General features: G+C 45.2%; 1 protein-coding gene across 8 annotated transcripts in view; it reads right to left on the bottom strand.

Annotated features, from left to right (window-relative positions):
• Positions 1 to 12069, bottom strand: part of KHDRBS2 (KH RNA binding domain containing, signal transduction associated 2) — a 753630-nt gene that overhangs the window by 43166 nt on the left and 698395 nt on the right. For all 8 annotated transcript variants that reach the window (XR_012801185.1, XR_012801184.1, XR_012801181.1 and 5 more), the window contains one exon: positions 1090 to 1148. Coding sequence is in view for 1 of the 8 variants with exons in the window: in XM_075598111.1 (XP_075454226.1) it covers positions 1090 to 1148 (59 nt within the window). In the remaining 7 variants the exon portion in view is untranslated. The remainder of the gene's footprint in view (positions 1 to 1089; positions 1149 to 12069) is intronic.

Genomic DNA, 12069 nt, shown 5'->3' with positions numbered 1-12069 from the left:
TTTCAAGATTGCAATGTTTAATATTAACTATATTGACATTTATAAGATGTAATTGTTGAACTTATTCAATATCTAGTTGAAAAACACCATGTGTAAGGTATTGCATATGCAGTTCTGTAAACTAACATTGGAGTATGAACTAAGGATAGAGCTTTCAAGAGCATAAACATATATCTGAGAAAACTTTGCAAAAGCTCAAAACGCCACAAAATTTACCAACAAAGTTCACCCCAACCCAAATTGCAAAACATATGACCTACTCAAGATATAATACCTCCTTTAAAAGAAAAAGCATCACAAAAGCAGTATCTTCTGAGCGAAAAAAGAAGACAGATAAGGTATGATCAATCAATATTCAGGAAAGCTATAAATGAAGTGTTTAATTCTACTGTAACATGGGGAGGGAATATTTTACTTTCAGCAAGTTTTTTTTTTTTTTTTAAAGCGATCGATATTGGTAAACTACTGTATTGTAACATCACCTGGAGTCATCCAGGCTTAGGGACAAAAGGATACATTACTTATCTAGTGAATGAGATTTCACCTTTTGATCTCAATGGAAGACTTGATAATCTTTATGTAATGTACAGTAGCTGCCATCACTGTGGCTTACTCCCTTGATGGTTAGCAGGAAACCTGTCTTATGGTAGATGGGTACACATAGATGCTCATGTTGAATTAGCTGACAATAAAAGCAATTGTTGAACAAAGACATGTATCTGGTGTATCATTAGGTTCAACTAGTCCTTTTCGCTGATTGTAAAAATGAATACAGTAGCTGGAAAAGAATACTAGACAAAATAGCTAATAGGAAATTACAAATCTTAAAAATGTATTTAAATTATTCAAAGTTAGACTTCTACATTGTATAAATAAATTTAAAAAAAGCAAATGAATTGGCTTCTTTGTAGCAAAATAACAATAGACATTTTTTGTTAAAAACTGGTGCATCCTGCTTTGATCTAGACAATGATCTACAGTATTCCAGTGTATTGCACTGTCAGATGAAAGTACAGTACACCCTTTTGGAATTCAGTTACTGTCTTATTTTTAGTTCTACAGTAAGCAACAAGGGAATGTTAGTCTTACCATAGTTGTTGTAGCTTTCTTCATTTGTCCCATGTCCATAATCATAATATTCAGGCACGCTATAATGAATGAAAACTTCGATTAGTTTTTGTGTAATAAAAAAGGTATACATATAGGTAAAACTATATTGCGAGAAAGCAGTCAAACATCTGATACACCAATTACTGAAGACAATTGTATATCTGAACGCAGACTTTCATTCCAGATAAACAATACATTAGTGAATAAATGGGAGCAAAGGCAAGACATTGTGAATTATATGGCAGATTATCTCCAAATGCCAGGCATATTTAGGACTGCAAAGGAAAATAAGGGGTTAACCCCTACCACCACTATCACTACCCCAGGGGGGCCTAAGCACCCACCTCAGGACAACTACACCATCACCTCCCCTACCCTTCCCCCAAGCAAACATTCCCCTCCCTTGTGACAAAATGGCCAATAGCCCGATTAGCCAAATGTGGCTTATAGGACTTTTAATCTTTAAAATAAAAAATAAAAATAAAAAAGCTATATACTGTGTAGCCCTGGTTCCTAGCGAACACAGACCACTACCATATGCTGTATAAGAGAAAACACTAGGGTTAGGGAGTGATCACAGAACCACACCAATTGAAACAAATAATGAGTGAATAAATGGTAATCCAAAAAAGTGGGTGCAAACTGTGAACTGAAAAGTGAATCAGAAAAAGGGGGGGAAGGAAAACACAAAATGGATGTGTCTCCTAAAAGAATTCACTATACTGCACTCCTACTTGATTTAAAATTTAACTTTTAATATATTTACATAAAACATATGTTACCAAAACGTCGTGTATGTGCATTAAGAATAAATTAAATTGACAATACCTAGCGTCTGTGTCAGTGAATGTGCGTTGGAATGGTCTCAAACAACAAATTGTAGTAGAGATTACAGGACACAGGACGCTAATAGTCAGGGTATAAACCCCTCTGGGGCACCTATGAGATCAGGTACACGTGTAATTATAAATATAACTTACAAACTCAGTGACTGATTGTGTCGTGAAAATACAGCAGTCCTGCTTGGACTTTTAAACCACAGAGCACTTAGGGATGTCAGTTAAAAGGGTATTGCCATCCAATGTATATGAAAGTGCTACTGATAGTATAGTGATGGAGGGTAAATGATTCACAGCATAGTGAAGCAATTGTTCACAGCATTTTGATCAGTGAATCATTCTACAGCACACTCCAAATAATCATATCGTATTAAGAGCAGGAATGCTTGCGCACTGAGTGTTAGTGAAAGTACCCAATTCAGATCTACATAGATAGAGCCAGGAGACTAAAGAGCACTACATAAAAGCAGCTCCAAGTAGGAGACTGACAACATTGCGCGTCCAACGTGCGTTTCCCTCCAACAAAGGAGCTTCCTCAGGGACAAATTTGCTGGGGGGAGGAAGAATGAACCCTTATATACCCAAACAGTACCTTGATTGCAGATTGAACAATTAACAGCTGTTGCACATGCGCAGTTGGTCCGTTGCCAAACTAAACCCCTCAAACTACAAAAATGCTTAATAAAACATCTGGGTAGGTTCCCACACATACAGCAACAAAAGTGCTGAGTTAGTGTGTAAATTCGAGTGTTTTTAGGGCTTATATAATAGTGTGACATGAATCGGCGAGATTTGAGTCCAATGCGCATGCGCGCGGACTCAGAAAATCCAACAAACCAGAGTAGAACACACTGCGCATGCGTGGACACTTAGAGTAAAAGTGGCTAAATCAAAGTTAATGCTGTGCGCATGCGCGAAGACTTGTAGACTCTAGCCCGATGTCCGTGCGACTGCGCATGCACGGAGACTCCAGAAGTACCTCATATAGAGGCGCATGTGCAGGGGACTAAGGCAACAATACTGCCATAGTCCAGGCATAATGCGCATGCATTCGGACTCCGAAATTTTCGGCTTACTGCCATCTATAGTTGCGCGCAGTGCGCATGCGTCGGGACTTAGAAAATTTCCACGAAAATAAAAAATGTTCATATCGCGCATGCGTGGGCACTTAGAAATATTTAGCCTTATTAACAAAAAGTGTGATTTTGTTTGTTCAATCGATCTGTGCTCATACAATATAGTTGGAAAAGGTCATGATATACATGTAAGCCCTAGATGGTACACATAGAGCTTTTGATGTACACATAGTGAATAATCTTTAAAAGCTCATGCCCTAGATGTTGGCAAGTAAGAAGGGTATTATTGAATATGTGACAGATGATAATCAATTTAATGGTGGGTAAGGGTCTATAGTACCTTATGTAACTATTTTGTGCAGAGTATAATTGCAGAGATTAAGTTGTATGTACTCCCCCATAGTGATATACTGCACAATGTGTCAGGCTTGGAGGTAGTGATAGGATGAATAAAGAAAATAAAAAGCCAATTTATGTATATGCATATAGTAATTTTGCGTAGAATTTCCATTGTATAATTACCATTCTATACACATGTAGCATACATAACGACTAAGCCCAACGCTGGGTTTAGAACTTCGGTAATATAGTCATTAATATGGTGGTAATATTCAAATATCTTTCAATATCAAATGCTGGGAAACAACACAATGGGCATGGAGAATGGTCTGGCTGCTCGTATATAAAAGTATATATACTGTAGCACATGAGTAGACCATTTAAACACAACAAGAAAACACGGGATAGATAATAAAGTCTAACCAAAGGAACCTCCCTGATCAAATAAAGGGTGTAAAAGTAAACCCCTCATTGAGTCCATTGGGGCTCCTTGTTTTTAATTTGAAAATCCATTCTGCTTCAATCCGAAGCAGGGATTGGTCAATATTGCCCCCTCTCATGGGACATTTCAGCTGGTAAATGCCCATGAATTTGATGGCATTGGTATCGCCATTGTGGTATTGTGTCACATGTCTGGCAACAGATGTTTCAGCAGAGTGTTTAATGGAATTGATATGTTCCAAAACACGTCTGCGTAGTTATCTAGTTGTTTTTCCAACGTATCTCTTACCACATACGCATGTGATAAGGTAGATAACGTTGGGAGTCCGACAGTTAATGAAACTGTCCACAGAAAAATGTGATGTATTGTCATGATTGGCGAATACTTTGCCCACATTTATGTGTCTGCATGCTTTGCACCCTTGACAGCGGTACATGCCCTTAACAGGGCTCAACCAAGTTGTAGTTCTAGAACGTTGAAAATGGCTGTTCACTAATGAGTCCCGTAGGTTTTTGGACCGCCTGCTGGTAATCATGGGTCTAGGGCCTCTAACCTGTGCCAAATCATCATCGGCCTGTAAGAGATGCCAATGTCTGGTAAATATCTTTTTAATGGCCCACCAACGTTTGTTAAAGGTACCAATGACTCTGATTGTTCTGTCCTTGGATTTTGTCTTGTTTCTAGACAAGAGAGAGGCCCTATCGCTATGTAATGCCCGATGGTAAGCTTTATTCAATGTTTTGATGTGATAGCCACGGTTGAGGAATCTAGACCGAAGTTCTTTAGATTGTACTATAAATTCTGCAGTCGTAGAGCAATTCCTCCGAAGTCGGAGATACTGACCTATGGGGATGCCACTTATGAGGCTTCTAGGATGCTGGCTCTGCGCTAGTAACAGACTGTTAGTCGCTGTGCTTTTCCTATAAACCTTTGTCTGGATGTTACGTTCACCATCAATATATATGTTCAAATCTAAGAATGTTATTGAGGTGGTACTTAGCACAGTCGTGAGCCTCAAATTCAGAGTATTTGTATTTAGTTTCTCCACAAACTCATGGAGTAATTGAGTGGAGCCTTCCCATAGGAGCAGAATGTCATCTATGTAACTGATCCACATAGAAATGTGGTCAGTGTACATACAGAATTTCTCATTGAAAACGTGGATACGCTCCCACCAGCCCAGGTATAAGTTGGCATACGTAGGGGCACAAGCAGTGCCCATAGCGGTACCCTGGGTCTGGTGGTAGTAAAGCCCATCAAAAAAATAATAATTGTGTGTTAGAACATAATTCAGTAGATCAAGAACGAAAGAGTTGTGTCTGTTAAATCTACGGTCCCTGGTCGACAGAAGGTATTGGACAGCATTGAGACCATTCTTGTGAACAATGGAAGTGTATAGTGATTCTACATCTAGACTTACAAGAATGGTCTCGGATGTAACATGGATCCCATCTAGTCTCTTTAGTGTGTCTTTCGTATCCTGAACATACGATGGGAGACTGATGACGAAATCCCTTAGAAACTTGTCTAAGTAAATACTGCTGTCCTCGGACAGACAGTTATTGCCCGAGACTATTGGGCGACCTGGGGGGGACCGTAACCTTTTATGTACCTTAGGTAAGGTATAGAATGTCACCACCGTGGGTGACTTCGGGTACATAAAGTCAAACTCGCTTTGGCTGATTATATCGGTGTCAAGAGCATTCTGTAGAATGTCTAACAGTTCTGATTTATATTCTGACGTTGGGCTATGGTCAAGGGTCTCATAGCAGTCTATATCGCTAAGAAGCCTCATGTTTTCACTAACATAGGCTTCAGTGTCTTGAATTACGATATTGCCACCTTTATCAGATGGTTTAATTGTGTAGGCTTTGTCAGACATCAGTTCTTTTAGGCCGATTTTTTCGTCAGATGTAAGATTATTGGCAGACTTATAATGTTTTGGCTCTGCTTCCAGGTCCCTGGTTACGCAGGCAACAAACAATTCAACAGCTGGACAGGTGGTAATTGGCAGGGTAAAGTGACTCCTGGGTTTCAGGTGTGTAAATGGACCTGTGATATCATTATCAGGTGAGATATTCTGATCAAAGAGTTGACAGAGATCTACAACATCTTGTCTTTCTTGTGCATTCAAACCATCAGTGAGTATATTTGGATTAGTGGCTGCACGCTTAGCGTAGAATTTGTGTAGCAGCAGCCGTCTTCCAAATAGGTTTAAATCCTTGACCCACTCAAATAGATTGAAGTCTGACGTGGGTGAGAAGGATAAACCTTTCTTTAATAGATTCAATTGGACCTCACTGAAGGAATGGCTGGAAAGGTTAAAAATTTGCAAGGCATCATTATCTACAGAATCCTCAGTCACGGGTTGATTATGTTTTAGCTTTTTTTGGTGGTGGTTCTCAAACTTCTTTTTTTCTCTCCTGGTTTTGCATTTTGGAGGGCCTGAGCTAAAAAACCAACCTGCGTATCTTTGGTAAGTTATATTTATAATTACATGTGTACCTGATCTCATAGGTGCCCCAGAGGGGTTTATACCCTGACTATTAGCATTCTGTGTCCTGTAATCTCTACTACAATTTGTTGTTTGAGACCATTCCAACGCATATTCACTGACACAGACGCTAGGTATTGTCAATTTAATTTATTCTTAATGCACATACACGACGTTTTGGTAACATATGTTTTATGTAAATATATTTAAAGTTAAATTTTAAATCAAGTAGGAGTGCAGTATAGTGAATTCTTTTAGGAGACACATCCATTTTGTGTTTTCCTTCCCCCCCTTTTTCTGATATGCTGTATAACCTGTAGGCTCACAGGGCCTGAGCCTCTGCCACGGAGAGCCTGGGGTACGCACAATACTTATAACTTGGTGCAGCGCCTCCACCTGCGACAGCTTTCGCCCGAGGGGAAGTGGGTTTTCGCAGGAACTTATGTACATTATACAGCAATACACACACAGCAATATACTTTAACCAATATACTTTACTTGTAGCAACCATACGCTTTACCAACAGGTGTCCCTCCCTAGAGGAGACACTACTCTCAGCGTCCTGCCGAATGCTCACTCTCCCCCTCCCTTCACCGGGTGATCCCACCCCGTGTCCAGTTCCCTTTTGGAATAAGTCCCCCACCCTCAAGTGAGTCAGTGAATGTATATGTATGTGACTGCGCAGCCACCGTGTCCTGAGTGAATGATGGTACCGTTGGTGCACTTGAAGTTTACCTGCCGGGCACTCCAGTACCCGGTTCTGCCACTATCTTCACAAAGGATCAGTGTGGGCGTAGATGACGTCACCCGTAGGTGTCCAGGGCGATCCCACCCAGACACGCTGCGACTTGGTAGCGGGGCCTGATCCCAGACCTCACGTTGACTTAGAACAGTCCCGGTAGCGATCGTGTAACAGTAAGGGAAACCGGAACCTGTCTATGGCCAGTCCCTAGCTCAGCTTCACACTACTGGGGCTCAGGGCCTAACTGGGCCTGGGGCACGCGGCCTAGGTAGGGGCAGACGGCCTCCCTACACCGGAGCTCCTTCTCCTTCCTCCTCCAGCTAGCTCTGACCCAACGTGCGCCCCATCACTTCCTTTTCCTCCCTTCCTCGTACCTGATTGGCCCTCGCGCGTTACAGGGGCCCGCGGGGCTGCTGGGACCCGTAGTTCCCTAACTCCCCTACTATCCGAGCTCTCCTCCTTCGCGGGCTTTGCTCCCCTTGTCTGCGCTTGCGCAGCCTTCTGCCAGGCCAGTTCTGCGCCGACGCCAACCTAAACATGGTGGCTACCTCTTGCGCGGAACCTCCGTTATCGGAGCGTTCCTTAGGTGCAGCATCTCCCACCCCACAACAACAAATGGTGGACAAAGCGGTCACAGCTACATCCTCCCCCTGTGGATTCCAACGTCCCCGCTTGGACGATACCTTTAAACTGATACAACATTATATAATGAAAAATGCATAACATAAAACATTTTCTTCTTCTAAATCAGATTGTACATTTCGCTAAACATCACAATCACTGATTTCACTCGGTTGCGAGCCCACTGCTGAGCCTCATAGTGGGGTGACCCAAACTGATCATAGGCCATCCTCATGGGAGGTTGCCCGTTCCTTTGACTTCGCCTTAACTTTTGCTCGGTCACTCCCTTGGGGGAGTGACTATCTGGGTCTTGAATCTCGAGTTCTTCCCTTGAGGGGGTTACAGTCTCTAAATTATCATGACTTGGTACAAAGCACGGGCTCAGCGGGTCTAGTGACGAATTTTCCAAAGCCACCCCATGGGGCGAGTGCTCCCCAAACCCTTTACCCGTAGCTCCGCCGGGAGGTGCTCTCTGTTGAGGGCCCCTTTGAGAGGTTCCCTCTTGTGGATCTTCCTGAAATACTGAGTTCCCTGGCTCGTCATCTTCCAATGTCACTTCCCCATCCAACGAGGATGCAGGCCACTCCAAATCCCCCTCCTCCACTCGAGGAATAGGGAGCAAATGATTTCGGTGCCATGTCTTCACCCGACCCTCCGAGTCCTTAATGCGGTAGACCGGAAGGCCGGGCATTTGTGAGGCCACCTCGTACACTCCCTCCATTGATCAGCCAATTTATGTTTTCCCAGTACTCCCAGGTTACGGAGGAGCACGGCGTCGCCTGGTTTAATGTCTCTGTGTTTAAATTTATGATCGTACCGCCGTTTATTCCCGGCGTTCAGCTTTTCGGTAGATTTCTCAGCTTGCAGGTAGGCCCGTTGCAGATTCTCTTGCAATCGCTGTACATATCGAAAATGAGTAGTATTATGCACCCCATCTGTGGAGACTCTCAACTGTATATCCACAGACAGTCGAGCTTCTCGGCCAAACATGAGAAAGTACGGAGAGAACCCCGTGGAATCGTGTCGCATGCAATTGTAGGCATGCACTAGTGTTTCCACATGACGACTCCATTCTGTCTTTTCTACCCCCGTTAACGTGCCTAACATGTCCAGTAACGTGCGGTTGAATCGTTCCGGCAGTGCATCCCTTTCGGGGTGATATGGGGTAGTTCGGGATTTAGCGATATGCAAGATTTTCAGCAGTTCTTTTATTAAGTTGCTTTCAAAGTCTCTTCCTTGATTGGAATGTAGTCGTTGAGGGAGCCCATAATGCATAAAGTACTTTTCCGAGAGCACCTTGGCCACCGTGATAGCTTTTTGATCTTTTGTCGGGAAGGCCTGGGTGTATCTAGTGTAATGATCCGTGATGACCAGCACATTGCCTATGCCACGGCTATCGGGTTCAATGCATAGGAAGTCCATACACACTAAGTCCATAGGCCCGGTGCTTTTTAAGTGGCCCATTGGGGCGGCCCTGGTGGGCAATGTCTTCCGTTGAATACAACGCACACCGTCGACAGTGATGCTCTACTGCTTCTCTCATTTTTGGCCAGAAAAAACGATCTCTCACTAGTCCGAAGGTCTTGTCAGCCCCAAATGACCATGTTCATCGTGTAGAGCCCTCAGTACCAAGTACTGTAATCTTTTTGGCAGTACTAATTGTCTCCTATTCGGGTGGATATGGTACTCTACAACTCTGTATAGTAAATTGTCTCGTATTTCGAATTTGTCGGCTTCCCGCATCAGTATATCTCCTACATCACTCGGAGCCTGTCTGAGGAGGGCCAGGCGATTTTAGCGGATAGCATAGCGAATGGCCCACGCGACCGGGTCTTGTTCTTGGTAGCGTACCATATCTTTCCAGGCTATGATCTTGTCTGGAGTAACGTGCATACCACTGGGGTCCTGATAGGCCTCCGGGATAGCGTTGGATGTGCATCCTAGAGAGTCAACCACCCTTATTCCGAGAACGCCACTTGATCATTGACTATGGCAGCAGTACAACATAGCACCCTTATTCCGGGTCCCGGAATTTCTTCCCATTGGTCTTCGTCAGGGGTAGTGACCAGCCCTGGTCGTCTAGACAGGGCGTCCGCTCCAATATTCAAGGGACCTGGCTTATATTTCAGGGTGAAATTGTAATTGAACAGGGTGGCCAGCCAACGATGTCCGGCCGCGTCGAATTTGGCTAAGGTCATGATATAGGTAAGTGTATTGTTGTCGGTCCGCACCTCAAATGACACACCGTACAAGTAGTCACGGAGTTTGTCGACAATGGCCCACTTGAGGGCCAAGAACTCGAGTTTGTGCACGGGGTAGTTCTGTTCACTGACGGTAAGATTGCGGCTGATATAAGCTACGGGTCACAGTCCCTCTGGATACTTTTGATGTAACATCGCCCCTAATCCGCTCAGGCTAGCATCCACATGTAATATATACGGTTGCTCAGGGTTTCCATAGGCCAACACGGGGGCCGCGGTCAAACTCTGCTTCAGATCACTGAAGGCTTGTTCGCACTCTGTCGTCCATTTGTCCCCGAAAGGTTGTCGAGCAGGCGTAGCCTTCCGGCCTGTGTCTTCCGGATATATTTTGAGGAGGACGTTGAGGGCTTTGGCCCGTCGGGAATATCCCTCCACAAACCTGCGATCCACAGAACCCCAGGAACGACCGCAACTCCCCCACGTTGTCAGGTCGTGGCCAATTGACGATGGCTTCTATTTTGGCTGGGTCCGTGGCAATTCCCTCAGCGGACACTACGTGTCCCACGTAGGTCACCGATGTCCGGCAGAAACGGCATTTGTCTAAGGAGAGCTTGAGTCCTTCTTGAGCTAATCGGTCAAGTACTTTCAGGAGTCGAGCCTCGTGTTCCTCCAGGGTTTTCCCGAAGACTATGATGTCATCCAAATACACGAGGCATTCTCGGGGATTCAAGTCACCTAACGTCTTCTCCATTAGTCGCTGGAAGGTGGCGGGGGCACCACATATGCCTTGGGGCATACAGGTGAATTGAAAAGAGCTGCTCCTCATCTCCTCGTTCAGCGTAGGCACACCAGGTAGGTACCCTCTGCGTCTCTCCTGGTAAGAGTCTGGTCAGCCCTCCCCGACCGCAGAACAACAGTCCGTAGTCCTCCGAGGGTGGCAGAGGGGAATCTGGATCCACCTGGACAAGCTGTAGCTGTAGGCTGGACATGGGCAGTTCATTAGTTTCTTGTAGAAAGGCCCGGATGACGGCTTGTACAATGTCAACCTTCGTGCCTAGGATGATCGGATACTTAGGGGGCTCTTTGGGTTCCGGACACACCAAGGCGTCCACCTTCATGGGGTGAGACTTCCCAGTGTTGAGCTGTTGTATCTCCAGGTCCACGGTCACTATGCCATCGATGGGGTAGTCGTCATTGCTTAGGCCTCTCACTTTGATATGCCCTGCCGATTTCAGAGGCCGCTTCTGGAGGTGTCGATCATAGAATCCTCGATATATGATGGTCACTTGAGATCCCGTGTCCAGCAGTGTGGAGGAGTAAATGCCATCTATTAGCACCCGGATAAGCGCTACCGGTCCCACGCGGTTACTCTCCTCCTCGGGTCCGTCGCCACTTTGGGTGGGAACAGGGGCTTCTGGGCTGGCCGCATAAACACCGCATATCATGGCCTGGGGCGTGAACTTCTTGGGTGACGGGCTCCGGTGGCGAGACACCCCCATCCGACAATCGTAGGAGATATGTCCCTTTTTCCCGCATTTGTAGCAGGACATATCTCTGGGTGGGGTACGGCGGTCATACGGAGGCGAGGTTAGTCCGGCGTATTTCGGCCTTTCCGGGCCGGGTTTATCCGGCGGATCCTCCTTCTTCTCAGCACTCCCTTTGGGTTTAGTGCTGCTGGCTGCTTTAGCCTTCTGTGGGGAGGGAAGCATGAGATGCGTTTCGTGCTCTTTGACTTGCTGTAAGAGCTTGATAAACGAGGGGGGGGGGGTCCTCGAGTGAGGTTATCGCGAATCATGTTTGCAATAGGGTGAGTAGGCCTGGACCCCCGTAGGTATTGTTTGCGGAGGTATTCGTCCATCTGTGATGCGGTCACATATTTATGATGCAGCAGGGGTCCTAGGGAGATTTGCACGCAGTGGATATAGGCAGACAAATCTTCTCCCTCCTTTTGGTTAATGGCATAGTACTTTGCCCACAGGGCCCCATCATCCTCGGTCGCGCTATAGGCCTCGACGAGGAACTCGATCATCATACGAGAGGTCAGGTCGGGGTACTGCTCTCGGTGAATGCTGATCAAAGTGGACGCCGGGGGTCTCAAGCACTCATGAGCCGTTGGCGTTTCAACACGTCTGTACAAGACCATTCTTCCATTACTCCCTTAGTGTGCTCCTTCCAAGGATTTATCCCATCCTCTCCCGTGGGCAC

This window comes from Ascaphus truei, chromosome 4, assembly GCF_040206685.1.
Source record: "Ascaphus truei isolate aAscTru1 chromosome 4, aAscTru1.hap1, whole genome shotgun sequence".
NCBI lineage: Eukaryota > Metazoa > Chordata > Amphibia > Anura > Ascaphidae > Ascaphus > Ascaphus truei.
The sequence above is the reverse complement of the archived record's forward strand: the minus strand, read 5'-3'. Positions and strand labels throughout refer to the sequence as shown.